The 24,835-nt window shown below is 40.6% G+C and overlaps 1 protein-coding gene across 1 annotated transcript in view; it reads right to left on the reverse strand.

The window, feature by feature from the left end:
- Positions 1-18,461: 18,461 nt before the first annotated feature.
- Positions 18,462-24,835, reverse strand: part of CCDC138 (coiled-coil domain containing 138) — a 74,289-nt gene continuing 67,915 nt past the window's right edge. Inside the window, 2 exon segments of the mRNA XM_073350871.2 lie at positions 18,462-19,422; positions 20,815-20,953. Of these exon segments, the coding sequence (XP_073206972.2) occupies positions 19,251-19,422; positions 20,815-20,953 (311 nt within the window). The 3' untranslated portion in view covers positions 18,462-19,250.

Below are 24,835 nucleotides of genomic sequence, written 5' to 3' on the forward strand. Positions count from 1 at the left end.
AATAAGACTGGGACTTTTCAGCATGGAAAAATGACAACTAAAGGGGATATGATAAAGGTCTATTAATTCATGACTGGTGTGGAGAAACTAATAAGGAAGTGCTATTTACTCCTCATAACAAGAACTAGGGGCCACCAAATGAAATTAATATGCATCAGGTTTAAAACAAACACTGTGTGTTTTGTCACACCGTGCACAGTCAATCTGTGGAACTCCTTGCCAGAAGATGTTGTGAAGGCCAAGGCTATAACAGGGTACAAAAAAAGAACTAGATAAATTCATGGAGACTAGGTTCATCAATAGCTATTAGCCAGGATGGGCAGGGATGGTGTCCATAGTCTCTGTTTGCCAGAAGCTGGGAATGGGCAACAGGGGATGGACCACTTGAGGATTACCTGTTCTGTTAATTCCCTCTGGGACACCAGGCATTAGTCACTGCTGGAAGACAGGATACTGGGTTTTATGGACCTTTGGTTTGACCCAGTATGCCATTTTTATGTTCTTATGAATCAACTATAGCTGACTTTGAAAAACTTACATATAATTCCTTGAATCCCTTCTATAGTTCATTAAAGTAATGGGTTCGCTCCCATGCCCACCTGATTATTATTCTGACCCACAGAAACTGGGGTCAGAACTTCTCATCAAAGCTAAATGCAAAATTCAGGAGCATCCATTCAGCAAAGGGAGCTACAAGTCTAACAATAAGTAGCTTTGTCCAAAGTTACCTCTTTTATGAGTCATGAGACAATCATAGTCATGCACAGTATTTCCTCTCCATGCTTCCTCTGGGGAACACCATCAGTCTCATAAAAAGAAATATACTCCTATAATCGGGCAGAGGACTGTGGATTGAAAACCTGTACCAAACCACGTTGTCTTGGGCTGCACTGTTAGAGATACCATACTTCACATGAGAAGACCCCCTTTCCCATCAATGGTAGTTGTCCAGGTGGAAGTTAAAGATCATATGATACATTTCAGAAAGGGAAGAGGACAACACTGATGTCCCTCCTTTCTTAATAATAATTTTAGAAGGTCATAAAAATGTGTGAGCATTAAACTATTGCTGAGAAAATAATGGCTCCCACAGTTACTGCACTATCATAGCCCAACTTCTGGCCACCAAGAAATAGGAGATCAAATTATTTGACATAAACCACGGAGCTTTCAGAAGCTACCAATCTGGGCAAGATTTGAATGGGTTATCTAGAGCTAAAAGGCTCTGTATCAGATTATCAATCCTCCAAGCCTTTCAGGTCTATGGAAAAAAACCTCTCAGCCTATAATTAAAGGATGCAATGTCACGGCTGTAAATTATGAATTTTGCTCACAGCTCTTTTTTAATTTGATGTGATAAATTAAACCATACATAGTAGACACTGATGCTTATTGTGAATGAAAGCTCTTAAGGAAAAAATATTGCTAAAGGCATATCTTTTAGCTTTCAGTTTAATTTATCTGCTTAAAAATCGTTTCCCTTTAATTTATTGTTAAATCTGTTTATTTAAAACTTAAAAACAGAAAACTGACTCGTATACAGTGAAGTTGGTAGGTAACTATGAATGACATGTCATTATGAAAGGGATACATTTGATTGGCTGGCAAAGGTTACAAGTATGTAGGTATACAGTACAATTGTTCAGGCCAGGACTTGTTAACCAATTCATTTCCCTGAATCCATTGTGTTTTTGAAAAAGCAACAACCCCCATACATCCCAAACAGCAGTAACATCTCTTTAAAAGGTTCACTTCCTTTCTTTATATTTTTATCAAACAAAGTTTGTAGCTCAAGCACGAAATAGCTATTTGCCTACTTGTTAATGGGAAGTGGGAAGCTTTTCAAGGTGAGCATGGTGTAGTAAGACATGAAGTTCTGCAAAATGTAACAATTTTTTTTAAACAAAGTTTCTAGCCTTTGTTGTGAGTAAACTTTCCAAGTGCCCAAATGCAATGCCTCTTCTGACATGGCCTCTGTAGTCACTCGCAGCTTTGCCAAACAGCAGCAGAGTGAAATTAATCCAATTGTGGTCAGGTTCACAGCTTCTAAATCTGGTGGGTGCCACACAACAGACAGGAAACTTACCAGCTTCATGCTAGAGCTGCAGCCACCTCTTTTCAACCCCTTCCTGCCGCAGACAGAGTGATGTGGGAGAAGGGTAGAACGGTAGAAACTCTCCTGCTTCCTCACAGCACCCAACATGTGGAACGAGCAGAGAGAGGAAGCTCCCTCTCCCCTCCAGCAGCTAGAAGTGGATGGAGTTTTAAGTTTCTGGGTATCTTGAAGGTAGAACAAGGAAGGCACCCTAGTGTCATCTATCTATTCCTGACCTGACGCTAGTTTCCTTTCAGACATGGGATGTATCTCAACATCCATGCTGCTGTAACCCCATCTGTAATGTGGGCACGATAATTAAAGCTGTTTGAAAATTTATCTGAATGATTTTCCAATTAAAAAAATGCCCTTTTTGCAAAAACCAAAATTGTTCACAAGAATTTTTTTTCCATTTTGTCCACCTGGAAGGCTTGTCTCAGTTTCACTGTCTGCCAAAAGCTTTCCGAGAGGGCTGCCTCCCTCACAGCTCTGGGAGACAAAGGAGCACAGTGCCCAGGTGCTCAGCCTGCCCTGCAACTCCAGGAGCCCCAGAGCCAAAAAGCCCCAGTGCTCTGCCTCCCCACCTCTTTGAGCCGAACAGCCAGCCAGCCAACGTACTTTACCTCCCTGCCTCCCTCTCAGCTTTGGAACTGTGCGTGATGACTGCCTCCAGACCTATAAACCTCGGTCTTCCAGGGTCTGCAGCTCTAGGCTCCCTGCTGTGGAACTAGGAGTTTGAAAGCCCTAGGATCCTCGGCTCTACCCTGGCTCTGTGGAAGGGAGCCTGGAAGCTGGGGCTCTCAGGGCTTCCACGCTCCCTGCCACAGATCTGGGAAGTCCTGGGACAGATTTCCAGGATCTGGTGCAGTCCGCATGGTGGGGCTGTCCCAGAGTCTCAGACCTCCAGAACTGTGGCAGCTTCTCAGTGAAACTGACAAGAATGTGAATTTCATTTAACAGCAGTAGGTCCTGGGGAGCAGATTTTGTTTTGTGTCAGTGTTTCCTAAACTAATTTTGAGGCGATTTCCAGTTTGCATGACATTTTAAAAACTGGTTTCATTCCAGTTCGGAAAAGCAACAATCTCCAAAACCAAATTTTGAAACCAGAAATTACGAACCAGAAATCCCAAGTTTCAGCCAGCTTTACTGATCATACTTTCTTACCTGCCCCCCCCCCCCGATCAAAAATTGAAAATGGGAGTGAAAGACTTAAAAACAATCAAAATGGTTATTTTAACAGCATCTTACTCCATTTTCAGTAATATAGCATCCATAGCTAGATAAAAAGGAATAACAACATAGCTTTGCAAACAAATATAATTATACTTCAAATAATTCTCTCTTTGTCTTGAATTTGGCTGCAGCGTGTTTTTCTTCTTTTCTTTTTTAATATATTTTTAATTTGAAACTTCTATAAAGAAAATTAAGATTACTGTCTCAACCCTCCCCCCCAGCCAAATTCCCAAGGTTTTACAGTTTTGTTTTGAGATATTTTGTTCTTATTAATTATAATTTCTTCCATATGCTGGATAATTCTATACAATGCTCAATTTACTCCTGTCAATTTACAGCATTTACATACAGAAACTAGTATATGCATGTGATGACGTGTCCACCCCACACAGGACAGGAACGGGTTAAGATGTCCAGGTGGGTCAATTAACTTCACAGGCTGCAGGTGGAGGATGAGCCAGGGAATCATAGAATATCAGGGTTGGGAGGGACCTCAGGAGGTCATCTAGTCCAACCCCTGCTCAAAGCAGAGAATTGACTGCAAACAGGTTCAGCTGTGCAGAAATAGGTGGGGCCTATAAAGCCAGGAAGCTGACAGAGACTGTTGGGAGAGAGGAGTGTTTGGAAGCTGTAGTCACTGACTGGGAAGAGGGTTTGGTGCTAGTACACCTAGAGCATGGAAGGGAACCAGGAGTTGTAGGAAGCAGTCCAGGGAAGGAGCAGTAAGGGCTGGGAGAGGAAAGCCCAGAACTGCTGGACTGGAACCCAGCGTACATGGCAGGCCCGGGTACCCCTACCAGTCACTGAAGGAGTGGCACCTGAGGCAGTGAATGGGAAGATGGGCTAGGATTGCTGAAGGAAAAACTTTTATATACCTTGAAAGGGAGGAACACTGAGTGACCTGGCCAGAGGGCTGCATCAGGAAGAGGATGCTACAGTTCCTGCAGTGAGAGAGGGGCTACAGATCAGAGAGACAAAGTGATGGCATGCAACCACAGCAATGGGCACTGCCCTAATGAGCTAATCCCCAGAGTGACCCGGAGGAGGCACCAGACAAGTGGTGATCCTGATCACAATGCAATATAAGAGTTTTATTGGAGAAGTGTATATTTACATACACTAATAGAATCTCTCCTTTCTTGCTCATATTTTTTATATTGTGCTCTCTTACCCATGTTCCCTGTTAAACAGAGAAGATGCTGCCTTGGTTATTGTGAACCATCTTTAGTGGAACTTTGGTCCTCCCTGAATAAAATATTGAAATGTATTTATGTATTATAGGTGAACAGTTAAGACTATCTTACAGTTTCCTCTATAAACCTCTGTTTCAGATACATAAAACACTAACAAGCCTTACCCATTTGGGCTTGCTACATGCTTACTATCTGTCTCAGATTTAAAGTTTTGGAAAGCTTGAGCAACAATAGTATTTCAAGAACCAGTCTAGTGAAAAAGAGTATCAGCAATGGCTAAAAAAAAAAACTACTACATTATTTTTCGAACTGCTCTAGTGCCTCAGGGTCCTCTACTAGAAACTTGAGGCTTTGCAGCAGGAAAGTACGTAGGTCAGAGAAGTGTCTTTCATTATTCCCTTGAAAAACTTTTTGGCTTTGACAGTTACAAGCAGGGTGGATTTGATTTAAATCAAATTGATTCACAACTCAGAGACAGATGTAGGTTTCATTTTTAGAAGGTACACACTATACATTTTTAAACGGTGATTTATTTTGAAAACTTTTCAGATTAGTTTTACAGCTATATAAGAAAATGAATGATTGTTTGGTTATTCCATTTACCAAACATAATTGAAGCAGATATTTGTGAAGTCATTGGAAGGTGAACTATCTCCAATTCAACAGGTTAATCATTACAGACAGACATTTAAATTGTTTTATTTAACTAAAAGAACATTAAGTATTCTGAATTTTTTCTTCAACAGCAAACATATAATATTTTAACAAAACAAGCATATGTCCCTAAATTCTCACATTTATCTCCAGACTTCTTCTCCTTGTCCAGACGTATTCTGCCCTCAGCAATCTTCTATTCATTGAACTTTTTGAAACTTTGCACTTTTAGAGAGAGGTAAGGGATTGACTCTGTGTACACAAATTTGCAGAGGGACAATAGGGTTGAGGACTTATTTCTCAACTTTATATATTTATTTAAAAACATTTTTGCTGTTAACAAGCATGTTATCTCTGGAGACACAAATCCACAGTTTGAGAATGGCAAAACTAAGCATCTCTGATGGTATGTTCTAGACTGAGCATGGAGTCTCATTGGGTACATAGAAAGATTAACCTAAATCTATACAGAAGCCCCTGAAACACCATAAAATTGGGTCTCTAATCCATGAACTTTTGGAACTCATTTACAAAACTTTTCTTAAATATTACATGAATATATTAATTCCTATTCCGTGATGAGATATCTTTGAGCTATAGTGTATCTTAATTAAAACTATCTTAGAAAGGTTGTTTCCTCAAATCATTTTATTTAAATAAAAAACAATTTTTTAAAAAAATCATTTTTATCCACCCTGGTTACAAGATGTAGGAAAAAAATCACCATTTCTACATGCTCTGTAGAAGTTGCTGGGCGCTTGCTTTTAATTTTCTGAATGTTCCAACTCCACTGAGTATGCTCTTAGTCCACAGTGAGCCTCTATAGTGTGTTTTCAAAAAGCTCTAGGCTGGACACAAGCAAAACGTATCATCCTGCTCCTTCTAGCATTTGGAGTTAAAAAACACTGACTATTGTCAATATCTTTGCATTTCCAGTCCCTATTATTGAGCAAGATATTTTCAATTCCTATTCTACTTCTATTTTTCCATTTAAATGTATATATTACCATTTCTGAGTTCAAACTTGCAAAGAGTTACTCTTACATGTATGCATAGCTCCATTCAGTGTGACAACACATAGGAGTAACACTTAGCAGGACTGTGCCCTAAATTCATCAGCGGACACCAAAAAATACAGTGTATGTACAACACGGATGAGTGAACTTGGCTGAACATTATCTTGTGAACTTCCTGGCTTCTTCATTTATAATTCCTCACACTCAATGCATTAACAAACATGTATGTGTATATATACTTACGCACGCATGCACACACAGTATTACTATTCACTATTTGTACTGTGGAAACATCAAAAATGTACAAGGCTTTTTCTAAACAGTAAGACACATCATGGGCCATACACCGGGTACAATCCAAACAGACAAAAAAGACACAGGGTGGGGGAAATCGGGCACAAAGCACAAGCAAAGAGATCATAGAATATCAGGGTTGGAAGGGACCTCAGGAGGTCATCTAGTCCAACCCCCTGCTCAAAGCCGGACCGATCCCCGACTAAATCATCCCAGCCAGGGCTTTGTCAAGCCTGACCTTAAAAACTTCTAAAGGAGATTCCACCACCTTCCTAGGTAACGCATTCCAGTGTTTCACCACCCTCATAGTGAAAAAGTTTTTCCTACTATCCAAGCTAAATCTCCCCCACTGCAACTTGAGACCTTTACTCCTTGTTCTGTCATCTGCTACCACTGAGAACTGTCTAGATCCATCCTCTTTGGAACCCCCTTTCAGGTAGTTGAAAGCAGCTATCAAATCCCCCCGCATTCTTCTCTTCTGAAGACTAAACATCCCCAGTTCCCTCAGCCTCTCCTCATAAGTCAATATGAGGCAGTGCTGGAGTCTGCTGCCCTGGGCCACTTCCTACCTTCCCCTTAGGGTGTACCTGACTCTGTAGAGTCCTCTGACTCTTGGGGTAGGTATCTGGTGGTGGCCACAGCCACTCCTCCGTTCACAGGTCTGTTGGTGATGGCAGCAACTCTGGCCAATTTTTGGCGCGGCCAGGATTCTCCTCAGGCTCCAACTCCTGGAGCAGGTGGAAGGAGTCTGTCTCCTCCAGCCACTTGCCATCAACTGAGCTGCTGGGTTCAACCTTTACACTTCCTGTCCCGCTCATTGACTTCCAGGGGGGAGGGTGAGACCACTCTGACTTTGCCCACCCTAGTTTAGCGGTTGGCTCCTCCCCCTCTGGCTCAGTGGGAGGCCACTCTGCCTCATCACATGAAGGAAGACAGTAAAAGACAACCACAAGGGTATAAACATACACATTCATAAAATCAAACTGAAATTCATGTTCAAACACATTTCTAAACTGTCACACTTCATCTCCAAAGTGACTTTTGAAAATGTGATTTGGCTCTTAAGCAAGCACTTTTAAAAATTGTACATGAAATACGTAGATGTAGCTAATTTCTTGTAGATGTAGGGGAAGAAGTGGATTTTCAGGGAGAATCTCATCAAGATGTCTAGCGTCTATTAACTAAAATAGGAGGGATTTTTCCATCTTGTAAATATAATCTAGTCAATATGAATGTCTAAGCTTATACATTTTTTAACTTGCAGCCATTTCTTCCTCCTGAATAGATTTAAGTTCTTGAATTGCTTGATTCATGCTTTCACTGCAATAGGGTATGCTCATGAATCTTGTGTGTATAATATATATAATGCACACAAAAAGTTGAGAGGATTGCTTTGAAAAGTACACATAAAATACATGAATGATGTAAGAGTAAATTTTTGAAGCTGTTTTATTTTGTTTTAAATGGAGGTTACTGACTATAACTGAAAGTTCTTCAAGATGTGTGGTCCCTCTTTGTATTCCACATGTGGATAAGCATGCACACCATGCCTCTGAGTCTAGAAATTCTATCAAGCAGCGTCGGTTGGCTTGCACATACATGGTAGGTCTCCTCATGTTCCTGACCGAGGGCGTAAGAGGCAGTGCTGGCTGATGCCTCTCCAATTCCCCTTCTTCCCATGAATCCAATAGGATCCAAAGCAGAGTGGACAGAGGGCAGGTAGAGGAAATCAGACAGGGACCACACGTCTCTAAGAACTTCCAGTTACAGTAACCTCAATTTTTTCCTTTGAGTGCTGGTCCCTATGTATATTCCACATGTGGGTGATCGGCAAGCCATGCTCAGACTGGAGAGGGGTGCGAGGAAGCTGGCAGCAAAGATGCTTGCAGTACTGCAGTTAGCGCTGCTGCATACACATCAGAGGCCTGAACTAGTGCATAATGTCTAACAAACATGAATGGAGCTCCAGGTCACTCTGCATACGTCTAGCATTGGACTGTCCTACAGGGATGCTGTAGAGGTGGCTTGTGCCTCGTGGAGTGTGCCCTGCCTCTGTCAGGTTAGTACACACACCTCCTCCTTTAGCACTTGATGCATCTAGAAACCCACTTAAAGATTCTCTGAGGGGATATTACTTGACCTTGCGATCTTTCTACAATCGAGAGAAAAAGTCTTGGTGATTTTCTGATGGGTTTGGTCCTTTGCAGGAAGATCATCAGAGCAGAAGCACAAGGTTTCAGAAAAAGGACAGGTAAGTGGTTACTTTGGTTGACCTGGAATTCAGAAATAACCTTGGAGAAATTTAGGATTGAGGCAAAGGGATACTTTTCCCCTGTGAATACCATATGAGGAGGGTCTGCCATGAGGGCTCCCAATTCACTCAACCTCCTGACCCAAGTGATAGCTACTAAAAATGCAACTTTAATGGATTGGTGGGAGAGGGAGCATGTTGCCAAGGGTTCAAACAGTGATCTGGTGAGTGCTGACAGGAAGAGATTGAGGTCCCACTGAGTTGCAGGTTTGACCACTGGTGGAAAGGTCCTATCTTGACCCCTAGTGAATCTTATTGTAGTTGGGTGGGCAAAAATAGAAGTCTGTCTATTGAAGGAAGGCACTAATCACTTCAAGATGGACCTGCAGCAAACTAATGGAAAGGCCTGAGTTTTTTCGAACCAGTAGATAATCTAAAATGACCGTAATATCTGTAGGGCCTGGGGAAGGTTGACTATGCTACACCCAAGTACAGAAATGCCTCCGTGCACCTAGGTAGCAGGTCCTAGTTGAATCTTTCCTGCTTTGGTTAAGGATAGCCTGAATTGGTGCTGAACAAGAACGTTTTATTTCTGATGCTCCTCCTCACAGCCTGTTGTTTGGATGGGCAAGTCTGGATTAGGGTGTCTGATTCTGCTCCCTTTCTGAGTTAGGTGGTCTGGAAAGTGGCAGATCCTAATTGGGGGGAGGGGTGGACTAACATTTTCAGGAGCTCTGGGAACCAAAACTGCCTGGGCCAATTTGGTGCTAGGAGAATGACTCTGGTCCTGTCATGGTGGATATTCCTCAGAACCAGTAGGAAATGAAAGGAAAGGCACATAACAACAGGAGAGCATTGCCCTGGGAGCTGTGGCCCATAGCTCCTTTGGAGCAGTACAGGGGAAGTTTTCTGTTAATTTGCGATACAGAGATCCCACTGAGTGAATATTTCGCTCACATATGAGTTGTGAATTTCCTACTCGTGGGTCTGCAGAAAAGTGTCTGCTCAGATTGTCTGCTAACGAGCTCTGAGCACCTGAGAGGTATGTGGTTTAAAAAGCGATGCAGTTTTTGATGCACCAGTTCCAAAGCCTGACTGCTTCCAGGAAAAGGGGAAGAGATCTTGCTCGGCCCAGTTTATATAGAAGACCATGGTGATGTTGTCTGACATCACTTGGTTAGGGAGTGAATATATATGCAAGAAAGACTCTTCAAGCCAGGCAGACTGCTCTCAGTTCTAGTATACTGATGTGCAGTATGGCCTCCCAGGGGGTCCCGGTACCTTGTGCAGTGTGGTGGTTCAGGTGAGCACCCCACTCCAGAAAAGAAGCATCTGTTATGATGGTGGCACTAGGGGTGGGAGTGTTTGAAGGGAACGCCCACTCATATTCTCTGGGCTTGACCACCAAGCGAGGGAGGCAATGACACTGGCAGGAACAGTCACTCTTGAATTGACGTGATCTTTGTCTGCTGAGTAGATTGATCAGAGCCAGACCTGTGGACATGATAGATGAAGCCTGCCAAACGCTATATGGTCTGAAAGTGAGAGGCATATTCTGATCATAGTTCTTGGTCTGCAAGTAATCTGTACTATCATGCTGCTTGTGAAATGAAATCTTTCTGTGGGAAGGAAAGCTGTTGTGCAACAGTCCAGTGTTGCTCTAATGAAGTTTATCTTCTGTTTGGGTGATAAATTGGATTTTTCTTTGTTTATGCAGACACCTATGGCTGGCAGAAGACAGAACAGAGGCTCCATTGTTGACTTGACCTCTTGGCAGGAGCAACCTACCCATTCATCCAGATATGGATAACGCGAACCCTGACACATCACTTGTGCTGCCACCACGGCGACAACTTTTTGTAAAAACTCTGGGTGCTGTTTCTAGCCCTAAGTGAAAGACTGAACTGGAAATGTTCTTGGCCCATCAAACCGCGGGAACCTTCTGTGGGAGGGATGATTGTCTACATGAAAGTACGCATTCTTCATGTCAAAAGCTGCAAACCACATTCCCACCTCTAGGGAGAGAATTAATGATACTAACGTAACCATGCTGAATTTCGACTTTCAAATAAAGATGCTTAGTTGCCAAATGTCCAGAATGGATCTCCATGATCTCTTTTTTGGGGACTAGGAAATAGGGGGAATAGAACCCCCTTCCTTGATACTGAGGTGAAACGTGCGCTCTATCACCCCTCGTTGTAGGAGGGAGTCCACTTCTTGATGAAGAATCCCCTCATAAGAGCTGACCCTGAAGGGGGACTGAGAAGAGAGTTTGTGAAGGAAAAGGGAAAGAAACTCATTGGAATACCTTTGATGGACAATTTCCAAGACCCAACTGTCTGTCATGATCAAGTCCAATTGTGGGTGACAAGTGTGAGACGGCCCCCCAGTATAATGGGAGAAGATGTGGGTGGCATTAATGGTGATAGGTGTGTCTCAACTGAGATGTCAAAAGTAGCCCTTTGCAGGAGGCTGGGAACGGGTAGAGGTCATGGTGGTAGAGGATGCAAAGGCGGCAAGGCCTCTGAACCCTCTGACATTTCTGAGGAGGTTTGGCTGGACGCTGGTAGAAGAACACTTGAGGAGGGGGTGGCCTTGGCCTATAGGTTTGTCTTTGGTGTTTTCTACTTGAGGACAGAGTGTAAATTCCCCAGGAGGCATAGGGTCAATCTCAAGTAATTTAATGAGTCTAGGGATATCTGTTTTCTCATTGAAGAGATTCAACTTTTTGAAGGGAAGGTCCTGTACAGTATTCTGGACCTCCCTGGGGAAACCCAAGACTGTAGTCGGGAATCCCTCCTCATGACCATACCAGTAGCCAGGTCTCTGGTTGCCATTTTTGCTGAATCCACTTTCATCTGAAGGCATGTTCTTGCCACTAACTTTCCCTCTATGAAGTACTGAAATTGGCCTCAGGGGAAGCTTGTCCTTACAATAGTTGTTCAGATCATCTTTTACGAACAAAGCCTGATAGTTAGCAATATGGAATTGCAGGCCTGTAGATGAAATGACCTTTCCCCCCAATCTCTTTGAGCCCTTGTCAGTTGGGGTAGTCCTTTGATGTTGCAACCTACCCCTTTCTGTAGCTGCTGTACAACCAGAGTGTTGCAGGGCAGGATGGGAGAAAAGAAATTCAGCTTCCTTGATGGAGACATAATAGCACCTCTTGACTCTTTTAGGTGTGGGGACACAGGATACTGGAGTATGCTAGACCAAGCTAGCCTGCTCCATGATGGCCTCATTAACTGGAAGCACTACCTTACTTGGGCCTACAGGTTGCAAAATATCTAAGAGCTAGTGGTGGGGGTCCTGGATGTCCTCCAGTGTTACCTGGAGGTTACTAGCAATCATGTACAATCACTCCTGGTACTGCCTCTGATTGTCCAGTGGGGAGAGAAAGGAAGGAGTGACTGCTTTGTCCCAAGACAAGGATGAGATTTTCCCATCGGTATCTGAGTCAACATCCACCTCCTCATACTCCAATGGATCTGGTTGGTGCCAAGAAGATGTGTTTAAATTTCTGGACAGGCCTTTGTCATCTGCCATAGGGATCCCCTGGGCCCCAATAAGGCCAAAAAAGGGTCAGCTGTTTGTGGGTGACCCCATGGCATCAGGTACCAGCAGACCCTGAAGTCTTATGGGGGGGTAACATCTAGGTCTCCTTGACCTACTGCTGGTTAGTGCTCAGCTCTCTCTGAGGAGGTGGCAGAGAGGTCAGACTATGACTCATCCAAGTCTGAAAACTGCTCCCTTTCCAATGGTGGGACCATTGGTTCTGGGACACTTCTATCTGATGGTCAGAGATGTGACACTGAAGTAGTTTCATTCTCCAGAGTAGTAATGTCCCTTAGGCGGGCCAGACCAGAGAGGATGGGAGGCTATGGATAAGGAAGGAAAATAGTCACCGGTATGGTATATGTCACCGTACATCCTTGTGCCCAGAGCGTTCCGGCACATCTCAGGAGGTAGACGAGCAAGGTTGTACAGATGACAAGTCTGGATCTGCACTCTTAGATGGAATCAGTAGATGACGGTCCCTGTGTTTTGGAGTTGGAGTCACCAACAGACCTGGCTGATCTTTCCTTTTGCACACTTTATCCTCCAGTCTGGGGGGTTTCAGTGGTGCTGTTGTCCTTTAGGATCTACATGCAAAAATTCACCCAACCTCAGTGGTCTCGAGGAGAGATTTCATCTCTTGTGAACAGTCCTGGACTGGAATCTGTCTCTTTAAGCATGAGACCTCACCCTACTTGCATGCAAAGCTCTGAGGAAGAATCCTTGGGCTCAGGAGCTGCAAACTCAGCTACGAAGTTTGTGCTTGGAGAGGCACCACTTGTATATTGAGGCTGATGTACAGGGTGGTCTCTCGGTCCCAGATTAGAGTGGGGCCTCAGCCTTCTACATAAGGTGCTTCCTTAGCTGAAGCGCACAAGCTTCATGAGTTCTTAGTGGAAATGAGTGAAACACTGCACTTTGCAGACATACGTGACTGATCCAAGCAGTGGAGGTAGCATTGGTGATTGTCGCTCACGGAGAAGGAGTAAGGGCAGAACACACAATTGTTGGACTCTGGGCATAATCCCCAGTATGGGGGGTGGGGGAACAAGCCATACTAACTATACTCATATGGAATATAAAAACTATTTACACATCTATTTACAGTTCTATCCAGAGAAAAAAGCTGGAGAAATCTGAACCCAGGGATTCTGACTCAAGCCATGCAGTAGTAAGAAGGAACTGAAGAGACATTAGCCCACATTGACGCTTGTGCCCTTGGTAGGGAGCACAAGACCTACTGTGCACATGCAGGCCAATGGATGCTGCTTGTTAGAATTTCCAGCCGCAGGTTCATGGCACATACGTATAACCACATGTGGAATACACATAAGGACCAGCACTTTATTTTAAAAATGTAGGACAACTAAATGAAAAAGGAGGGAAAGACATAACCACTTGTTGCCAATAGAGCTAGCTTAGTATTTTATTTTACTTAGCAGTAACAGGAACCTACAGGTTTGTTTCCTGTAATACATTGGCTTCAGCAGGTTAGCATTAAGCTAATGGAGATTCATTAGATTAAGGAAGAACCTCATTATGACTCTGAACTACATCAAGTCCAATTAGACAATGTCTAATTTCATTTTAGTTCTTGATTCAGTGGACCAAATGGATGATGAGTAAGGTAGTGTAAGTTAGGCCCTCTGAAATTAATAGATTAATTTTTGCCTTACATCTACTATAACAATGTGTAAAGGAATCTAAATGGGTGTTTGTTTATAAAAAGAGGAGCCAAGAGAATGAACAAGTTAAAGCTGTATCTATCCTACTTTAATTTACACTTTTTTCTGGCTCCTCTCTGTGTACATTACACAAATTTAGATTCCTTAATACATTGGGAGAAGAGTAGTTAGGTCAAAGTGAGAGTTTAAAATACCATGCACATCACCTACAAATTTGGTCCATAGTATAGATCTAATTTTGCTAAGTCTCATGATTTTAGCTCATTTGTGAATCTTGGTGCTCTTCTGAAAGCTGCAGAAGGAAAAAAAATTTTTTTTGGAAGATGCTAGTCCTCAACTTCAAATAAAAGCTTGAACATGTGAACCATAAGGACTCAAAACTTAGAAGGCAAACAAAAAGAACCCCATATGTATTATTTTTTAAATACAAAGGTTACTTACCTATAACTAGGGCTCTTCTGGATGGACTCTGCATATTCACCCTCTGGAATGCTCTGAGTGGTGCAGCTTAGATGGTGAACCTTAACTAGTAGTGCCCCACAGGTTTCAAAGGGAGTTGCATCACATGAGTAAATACTATATTTCAATCCTAAAATGGTACAAAATTCTCAACTGGTGAATATCAATTAATCCCATTTTAAAAATCTTTTAACCATGTAATGAACTAACACAGATTTATTACCAGGACCATGGTATGCTGAAACCGCTGAGAGATGGACCCTAACAGATAACAACAAGACCTGACATTTTACAATGTAGCAAATACTCTAAATAAACAGACTAGATATTAAGGATCCTTATCACTGATTATTCATTATAAAAACCCTTTCTATTCATATGCACAAAATCTACAGGTGGATCAGTTCCCTGCATTAATCAAGACATTCTGTACCTCTGAAGAACAAGACTGCCTAAGAGTCTCAAAGTCCTATTGTCCGTGCTGTTAGATGAAGCAACTGAGGATCTGGGTGATATGCTTTCCCTTACTGTGGTGACAAGTCAAGTCTACATATCCCCTTGGAGAGACGAATCAGGTCCAGATACCACAGCTGCCTGGATCAAGCTGGTATTATCAAAATCATTTTGGCTTTGTTCTGTTTTAACATGCTCTGAATGAGAGGCATGGGTGGAAATGCATACAGGAGATCCTGTCCCCAGTCCACCAGAAATGCATCCAAAATAGATTCCTCATCTCCTCCTCCCCTTGCATAAAGCTTTCGATACTTCATGTTGTATTTGAATGCAAAGAGAACTATTGTTGGTCAATCCCACAATTTGAAGATTTAATTTGCCACAGGATCCTTCAAGGACCACTTACCCAGTATGTATCTGTGATTTTTTTTTTTTTTTTTTTGCACAAGTAATCCACAATATTGTTGCTTTCCCCAGCTACATGAATGGTCACTGGGTAAAACTTCTTGTTCTATACATTATCCCTAAAGATGGATTGCTTCCCTGCACAATTATGGGGAATAGGCACTCTTCTTGTTTGTTCAGATAGTACATTGCTATTGTATTGTCAGTTGCTACCTGAACAACCTTGTGACTGGACTGATTTGAGAAAATAATGATTTAAAAACCCATCGGCTGGTTCTCAATTCCACTATAGTGATGTGCATTTTCCTTTCTGCTGGGGACCAATCACTTTAGTGTCACTATGGTGTTCAAATGAGTCCCCCAGCCTAGAATGGAAGTGTCCGAAGTAACTAATATTGACAGTATCCGAAAACTGAAGGGAATCCCCTTCATGACACTCAAATCCTGTGCCCACATTAGTGATACATTCTAGGGGACCATCAACTTTTGATGCATGTGTGGTTTGTAACTGCTTGCCAACCAACATTGTAAGCTTCTCATTCGAAGACATGCATAAAGGGTCACAAACATGGTTGACATTATGAGACCGCATTAGTTTGAAGAAGAAATTTTCTGCCCCAGAGAACGTAGAAGCAGGGCTATATCTCACTTTATCTTTGCATTACCTTCTTCTGGGAAAAGAGCTCTGCCAACAACAGTGTCCAGTGCAGTTCCTAAGAAAGGGATCTTCTGAGCAGGCCTGTAAGTGACTTCGCTCAATTTACTCTCAATTTCAGATTGGCAAAAAGGAAGCAAATCTGCATTACATCCAACTTCTTTCTAAGATACTTTGACAAGCCAATTGTCTAGGTAAAGATAGAGAAGAATCCCTTGCTTCCTGATATACAGAGCCACTATGGAATGGCACTTTGTAACAACCCTTGGGGCAATGGAAAGGCCAAAGGGAAGACCTTGCACTAGCAGTGGTCCCTTCCTACTACAAAACATTGATATTCCTGATGGGATGGTCAGACTGAAATGTCTTTAGACAAGAGCAAGACTCATACAAATGTAGGGCTGGAAGGGACCTCAAGAGTTCATCTAGTCTAGTCCACTGTGCTTAAGCAGGACCAAGTAAACTAGACCATCTCTGAAAGGCGTTTGTGTGACCTGTTCTTATGATCGAGAGCTGTGAACCAGTTGTGTATAAAAAGATGGATTATGAAGAACTGATACCTCCTGTCAAATGCATTAAGTTTCCTGAGATCTAAAATGGGTTGAAGGCTCTCACTCATTTTTGGATAAAGGAAGCATCTTGAATAAAAACCCTTTTCCCTGTACTCTTATGGTACCTTTTGTATACTTTAGCTCTGTTCACAACAGGGCCTCATGAGATAGGTCCCTGAAGAGGACTGGGGAGGAGTAGGAGGCTTCAAAGGAGGAAGGGCTTAAAACTGGATAGCTGAGCCACTGAGAATAATCTCTAGAATCTATCTGTCTGATGTTATAGACTGCCATTGTTGGTCAAATTGTGACAGGCAGTCTCTAAATGGGGTAGGAAAGGTATTGGATAGGACTAGTTTAGTTCTTGACGTTGAGGCTGAATCCCAAAGGAAGATGTAGCTGATAGTATAAAACTTAAACAGTTCCCTCCTTTGTTGCTGAGAACACATCTAATGTTGATAATTCTTCCTTTGATAAAAACTGGACAAAGGTTAGCATGGAGGGTACCTAAACAAAGATACGGTAGAGCTCATCAGCTGGAAGACCCTTAAGGATCTGGCTATAGATTTAATATTCAGAGTTAGCACAGGTACGTCTCCTTGAGCTAGAAATCACTACCCTAGCTCAAAGTGTAGATATAGCCTTAGTCTTCTTGGAGCTAGCTGACTATGTGCTCAGGCAGCTAGCCCAAGCTTGCTCCTTGCCTGAGCCATGGCCCATGCTACTCCCAGCTATACTGCCATTTTCAGAGCACTACCTCTAGCAGAGCTAGCACGACCGTCTACCCATGATGGGAAGCACACTCGCAGCTGCACGTAGACATACCCTTAGTAGCATATGCCCTCTTCTCCACCCACAGGCACATCTGCTTAACATTACTGTAACCATAGACCAGGCATGGCAACCTTAGTTCAGTCCCCCTCATTCCCCTCTTCTGCACACACCTCTTTACGAAACTATTCCCTACCAATACTATTAGTTCTGGATGTTTAGTGCAGTACTTGTTTGTATTGGGAGGGAGTAGTAGCTTAGTAAATGGAGTGATGGAAGGCCGACAGCCCTACCGGAGCAGAAGTAATAATGAGGTGTGTAGCGCAACTGTAACAGCTTCACAAATCAATTTTTTGTACATTAATTTCTTTTATTAATTTTTTAATGCTTAAGCAGGGGTAGATTATGTTGGGCAGGGTGGAACAGACCATAAGGAGCAGAAATGCAGCTGCTAACAGAGAAGATTTGTTAGCCACTAGCACGTAAAACCTTCTCTGTTGTGAAATAAAATCTGACAAAAGTATAGCTGCTGCTGGAGAAGTTTTTATTCAAAGATTTAATCCATCAGCAATCATTGGCACAAACTTTCAGCTATGATGAATAATAGCTAAAAGTTATCTGAAGTCCCCCCTCTCTTTTTTTAAACTATATGTTGCAATAGATACACTCATGATTTCCTGTCTACCATATTTGGTGTAGAATGATGTCTTTAAAAACATTGTCTACAAAAGGTCAGACTGCAACAGAAATATTTCTGTCAGAGCCCTAATTCAGAGACTTTGTAGTAAGAAACCAAACAAAAACTGCACAGAAAACTCAAAGGGCATTAAAACTAATCTTGTATGAAGTTTCACATGGACTGGCCACAGAGTTATTCAAACACAGACTTATTATAAAGCAGGTTCTTAAATTATAATCACAGCTTCAATTATATAATTACAAGAAGTTGCGAAGAATATATCATGTAGTTCCACAGAATGGCATAATCAAACACAAACATTAGAAATGAAAGACTTGTTGGGCCAAGTGACTCATTTTGTGTACATATGTACTTTGAGTACCAATACCTATGCATATAAATGACAAAATTAATTGGCTGTTAGTGTTTGAAAAGTATGTATGGAAAAGTGCGTGCATAAGCAGGAGACTGGACTAAGGCCCTTTTGGAAATTAATAAAATAGGAAATGGATTCGTTTTATTAAAATATTATGGCTTTTAATTGAAGTAGTATTATTCCAAAAATTTTAAGAAATACTTTATATTTTCAGAGATTATATTACAATCAAAATCCATAAAAAAATACAAAACCAGTTTCATGAGTTAATAAAGCACAGCAATGTACAGCAAATACATATAAGAAAAGAGAAAATAGTGAACAGCGATTTCTGCAAATACTGGATATCGCAGACCAGAGAAGGTTTCTCATTCAACATACACCTAATATACACCAAGTTCAATTTCATCAAAATTTGACTTCAGTAAATTAAAACAATCATTTTCCTGAAATACATTTGCAAAAAGACTAATGTTTCCATGTTATGTGCCACCTGTACAAACAAAAAAACAATAATAAATGTTGGTAAAACACTGAAGATTTTTAATTTTTAAGGTTAACTCATATTTCACAACTTTGTGAGGAAAGTAGGTACTAGTGGTGTACCTAGCAAGCAGGTGCCAGTTGTGTTGAACAGGTCAGTTTTCTAGAACAGCACAGCACTAACCCTGAAGTGTATTTCAGCTAAATTAAAAATTTAAAAACGAAGGCGGCCTCTTGAAGGTTGTGCAATTTCCCACCTTCTCTTTCAATGAATACACTGATTATAAGGGAGGGTATTATGACAAATTCTAACCCAAGTAGTAGTAAATGAGCTATTGATGTTCTTGTTAGCTAGTTTGCACTATCTTTTGCTAGTTTTTATAAATAAATATAATCTTGTTTGTACAAATTATACAGAACATAAACCATAATAAAATACAGTTCGTTAGTGACTTGTGCTTAGACTGGAGATAAGAGAGTTGCTCTTTGCTAAACCCAAATTAAAGAGAATTGAATTGAGGTTAATACAGAGAAAAGCATGATTTGGATGTGTTGTCCTCTGCAGATCTTGAATCATTAGATGAATAGTAAACAATTCAAACATCTTCTTATTACTTCTGCAAAAGATGTTCATATAAAATTAGTCAGTGACAAAAATTCATTGGATTACTTTCAAGTACGGGAAGAGAATTTCAAAATCACTGTTCTGGAGAGACTGACATTTTTTATGGAACCAAAATGTGTGTTGTATTTTATATTCCACGAATGTGATTCTTTACATTGTCAGTGATAATGGCTGTCTCTCTAAGCTGCTATGGTTTTGCTGCGTTGTGATAAAAATAAACATGATCCCATGCAGAAGTATCCTTTCCCACAGATAAATGGCTTTTAAATGTAGTCCGAGGAAACTTTAAGGAATAGATGAAGCAAGTTTTCACAGCTGTGAAAGAAGGATTGGGTAGTAGACCAAGTGGTGGGGGGAGTGCAAGGGGAGAGAGACAGCCCTGGAAATATAGACAGAAAGAAACTATATTTAAAAATACTGTAGACTGATCCAACACTGGAAGATCCAACAGCTGATAGGGATGTGAAATTTTTTTTTTAAGTCTACAAAATTTTAAGCAATTTTGTTTGAAAAATCACAATTCATTAAATTCTAACTTATCTCCAATGAAAAATATTGTTGTTGTTTTTCTTTCAACTTTGAAACTTATCTTGTTTTCCCCACCTAGAGTTATAGGGTTTTTTTTTTATCCTCAAGAAGATCAAAATTAATCTATATATCCCTAATTTTCTGGGAAAAAAAGTGTTCAGTACCTAATATGAATAAAAGACTTTAATTTAGGACTCTGTTGTTTTAGAAAAGAAGTAATCAGATCAAGTAATGCATTGGCATAATTCAGTACAAGATGTGATATCATTAGGCAGGTGAGAATTTCTGTTGCAATAGATTTGTAAAGCAACAAGCACAGAGAAAGATCCTTAGAAAGGGTCAAATTTAACCATCTAAATTCCCTTTTCAAAAATTACTTCTGGGCACTTAGAAGCTTAACTCTTAACTCTTACAGCTTCTAAGTGCCTAAATCACTTTTGAATATAGGTTCTAGATTCCTATGTCACATAGGTCCTTTTGCAAATTTCACCCCAGAAAAACAATGATACAAAGTAACTCAGCAAAACTTGGGGTCAAGTAGAAAAAATGAAGTCAGAGATGATAAGCATACAAGATAACTCAAATATAAAATAAACAAATACTGGCCCAATAAGGATTTACATTTTATGTAAGCTAACTGCACAAAACCTGGATTTAGAAGAAAACTTGAAAGATCCATTTTATAAGATGGTAAAAGCTGTTCTTTTAATGGAACTGATGGCAGAGAAATTCTAGCATTACCCATGCTAGATCTAACATCTGCAATATTGCTAGAACTGCAGACCTCCTTTGGAAAGAGGAGGAATATAAAAAAGCAATTTTTGATAACTAAGACTACAAAATAAAAAATATTTACTTGATTCTGGAGAGCTTTTGCAGTATAATGCTGAGTTTTTCCAGTATCAGTAGATCGAGTTTAGGATTTCGAAGCAACACAGAACAAGTACGGAAAAAGGACACATTGCTACAGGCTTCTAGGAAAGGCTGCAAAAAACCTGTAAAATAATAATGTAATGTTCTCATCAATTAATTTGGACAAAAAAATCCAATACGATAGTTAATAAAAGATGAAGTGCACTTTATACTTGCAATGTAACAAGACAAACCACATAACTTTTTGGCTTCTACTGCACTTTTGACATAAAACGCTAGCAGAATCAGAAACTACAGAACCTGAGCTACGATGCTGTGCTGACATCACCAATAAACACTTGGATATAAAACAAGGTAGTAAACACAGTAAAAGCATTTTGCTTTTCTCAACAATAAAAAATGGCAGGAGGGAGGGAGGGAGGGCGGGCTACTTTTAACTAACGTGATAATTCTGCATCTTTGACACACCTATCTGAAACTCACGTATCAGTTGTGCACATCAAGTGATCAGCAGGCAGAAGCACTAAGCAGTGCCAAAGGTGGTTCACCAAGGAGTATTGCTTTAAGAAGCTGCAAAAGTACATGTCAGCAGATGATACTGAAATACTTATAGAAGCTAATGTGAAACTAGGTAATCTTTCATTATCAAAATGTTAGTTTAGTAGTACTCAGCTTCGAGACAGGTGCAATAAAAACTGGGGGCAAAAAAAAAAGTTCCATATAAATATTAATATAACTCCCTTAATGCTGCATACCTAAAGCTTTTCGTCAAGTCATGATGCATTTCTATTCACCTTTGTTCTCTTCTCCACAATTTTACTGCTCATATATACATACAATGAAATCTGTCCACATTTTATCACCACATTTTCGAACCTAACAAATTAGTTTATAATTACAAATCATCAAATTCTGTGTTTAAGAGTTCAAAAAACTAATAAGGACACCAAGGGTGAACAATTCATTTTTTTGGCCTGGCAGGGCAAAGAGAATGCAAATACAAATACATGCATCATATTGCTAAGTGCCCCCCCCATGCGAAATAAACATGAATGTGCATTTGTCCCACACAAAGGTAGATGGTTTTTTAAAAATTAAAAAAACTCAGATTAATTTTTATTTAAATTAAATATATTTTTCTTTTTTAAAATAAACTGATTTCAAATTATATTTGAAATTTTGTCAATTTACATTAAGGCCAAAACCTACTTTAGTCCATTAAAATAATTTAAATAATAAAAATACAGTAGCATCAATAAGCCCTCCTCAAATTACAATGAGATAAAGGGTGCCTCTTTTTAAATTATATAACTGGGGTAAATAACTTTTTAGGTCAACTCAAGCTTTATAAATATATCACAATGTTGTGTACTAGGATTAAGTAGATATTCTTTTTTCAGTCTTTACAAGGGAGCAAATATTGGTATTTATATTTTTCCAAATGTAACTACTACAGTTTCTGTTCTGCATTTTTAGGGCTTTGTTTATATGTTGGGGTAAGGTGCTCTGCAGAGGTGTGACTACTAACGTGCACTACTAACGTGTTGTGCATTGATTGGTCAATGTAGACCCTGCTGATGCACACTAAAGGTTCCCTAGTGAGCTTTAACATAGTACTGTTTCTAACAGCACTACGTTAAAGTGCACCAGCAGGGTCTACCTGGATCAATTAATGTGCAACATGTTAGTGTGTTTTAGAAATCACCCCACCCACCCACTGTACAACACAAGCCCTTAAGCACCTAAATACTTTCAAATATCTGTCAATTCACTAACTCCAGGTAATAATTCCTTTGCTTAATAAATTTGAAATGCAAAATATGCTCTGATAAACTTGTTTTCTTTCTTATGATTCTTGCATATAAAAGGTAACTTTATGCAACTACTAAAAAACAAATCTAAAATGTTGCTTTTGCACACTTTTAATTCCAATTTCCATCCAAACACAGCTTGGCACAAATCCTGGGTAAAAAAATATCAAATGTTTACCATTCACCATTTCTAACATAAAAAAATGTAAAAACTAAAAATTCAAATAAATGTAGGTTAATCTATATAATTGTTTAAATACATATGTAGATATACAGTATATTCTTCCAGTTAGCAAAATGAAGTACCAAATTGAGCGTAAAGGCTATATTTGGTTGCAAACCAACATGTTCCAATGTTTATAACAGCCAATGAGAAAGAACTTTTCTCTAGGACAATAACCAAAAAGTACAAATTCAAAACCAGACTAAAACCAATTATTTAAATCAAGGTTTCCTACTTGATTATTTAAACCATGATTAAAATAAGTGATTTAAATCAATCCACCCTGTTAGGCAACAGCAACAATTAGAAAATATCAAGAAAATTTCACATTCTAGAACTGCTTCTACAAATCCTGCTTATCTAATGAGACAAACATACTGAAAACTTAGTTTTTAATTCAAGAAATAAAGGACAACAATTATTCACTGTTTCAAAGCAATCTGACATTTCAATACGATTCATAGAAAGGATACAGAAAGCTAATAAAATGATGTTTGACTTTCTTACCTATACACTATAGTTTCTAACTGATAGCATGGGTTAGTCATATGTAGCAAAGGGACACGGATTTGGGAAGAAAGAGGCTTCATAGTTTATTTTTTTCATTGCTTTAAACTCATTTGTAAGTCCTACTTAATAAGGCAACTTAGCAGGATATGCAAACTACAGCATAAGGCAATGAAGTAAAGAAAAAATGATCACCTACCTTTTGTAACTGTTCTTCTTTGAAATGTGGTGCTCATGTCCATTCCATTCTAAGTGCGCACAGGTGTCGGAGACTTTTGCCTTAGCGGTATCTGTAGGGTCGACTCCTTGAGTGCTGAACTCTTGAGTTGGTATATCAGACACCGCTGGCCCTACGCCCTCTCAGTTCCTTCTTGCCAGCAACTCCGACGGAGGGGCAGGAGGGTGGGTAATGGAATGGACATGAGCAACTCATCTCAAAGAACAAGTTACAAAAGGTAGGTAACCATTTTTCCTTCGAGTGCTTGCTCATGTTGATTCCATTCTAGGTGACTCACAAGCAGAATCCCTGGAGGTGGGCTTGGAGTTCACAGACGTGTGGCTTGCAACACCGCTCTACCAAAGCCAGCGTCATCTTGGGCTTAGAATCATAGAATCATAGAATATCAGGGTTGGAAGGGACCCCAGAAGGTCATCTAGTCCAACCCCCTGCTCAAAGCAGGACCAATTCCCAGTTAAATCATCCCAGCCAGGGCTTTGTCAAGCCTGACCTTAAAAACCTCTAAGGAAGGAGATTCTACCACCTCCCTAGGTAACGCATTCCAGTGTTTCACCACCCTCTTAGTGAAAAAGTTTTTCCTAATATCCAATCTAAACCTCCCCCACTGCAACTTGAGACCATTACTCCTCGTTCTGTCATCTGCTACCATTGAGAACAGTCTAGAGCCATCCTCTTTGGAACCCCCTTTCAGGTAGTTGAAAGCAGCTATCAAATCCCCCCTCATTCTTCTCTTCTGCAGGCTAAACAATCCCAGCTCCCTCAGCCTCTCCTCATAACTCATGTGTTCCAGTCCCCTAATCATTTTTGTTGCCCTTCGCTGGACTCTCTCCAATTTATCCACATCCTTCTTGAAGTGTGGGGCCCAAAACTGGACACAGTACTCCAGATGAGGCCTCACCAATGTCGAATAGAGGGGAACGATCACGTCCCTCGATCTGCTCGCTATGCCCCTACTTATACATCCCAAAATGCCATTGGCCTTCTTGGCAACAAGGGCACACTGCTGACTCATATCCAGCTTCTCGTCCACTGTCACCCCTAGGTCCTTTTCTGCAGAACTGCTGCCTAGCCATTCGGTCCCTAGTCTGTAGCTGTGCATTGGGTTCTTCCGTCCTAAGTGCAGGACCCTGCACTTATCCTTATTGAACCTCATCAGATTCCTTTTGGCCCAATCTTCCAATTGGTCTAGGTCCTTCTGTATCCTATCCCTCCCCTCCAGCGTATC

The sequence above is a fragment of the Lepidochelys kempii genome, chromosome 1 (genome assembly GCF_965140285.1).
Source record: "Lepidochelys kempii isolate rLepKem1 chromosome 1, rLepKem1.hap1, whole genome shotgun sequence".
Lineage (NCBI taxonomy): Eukaryota > Metazoa > Chordata > Testudines > Cheloniidae > Lepidochelys > Lepidochelys kempii.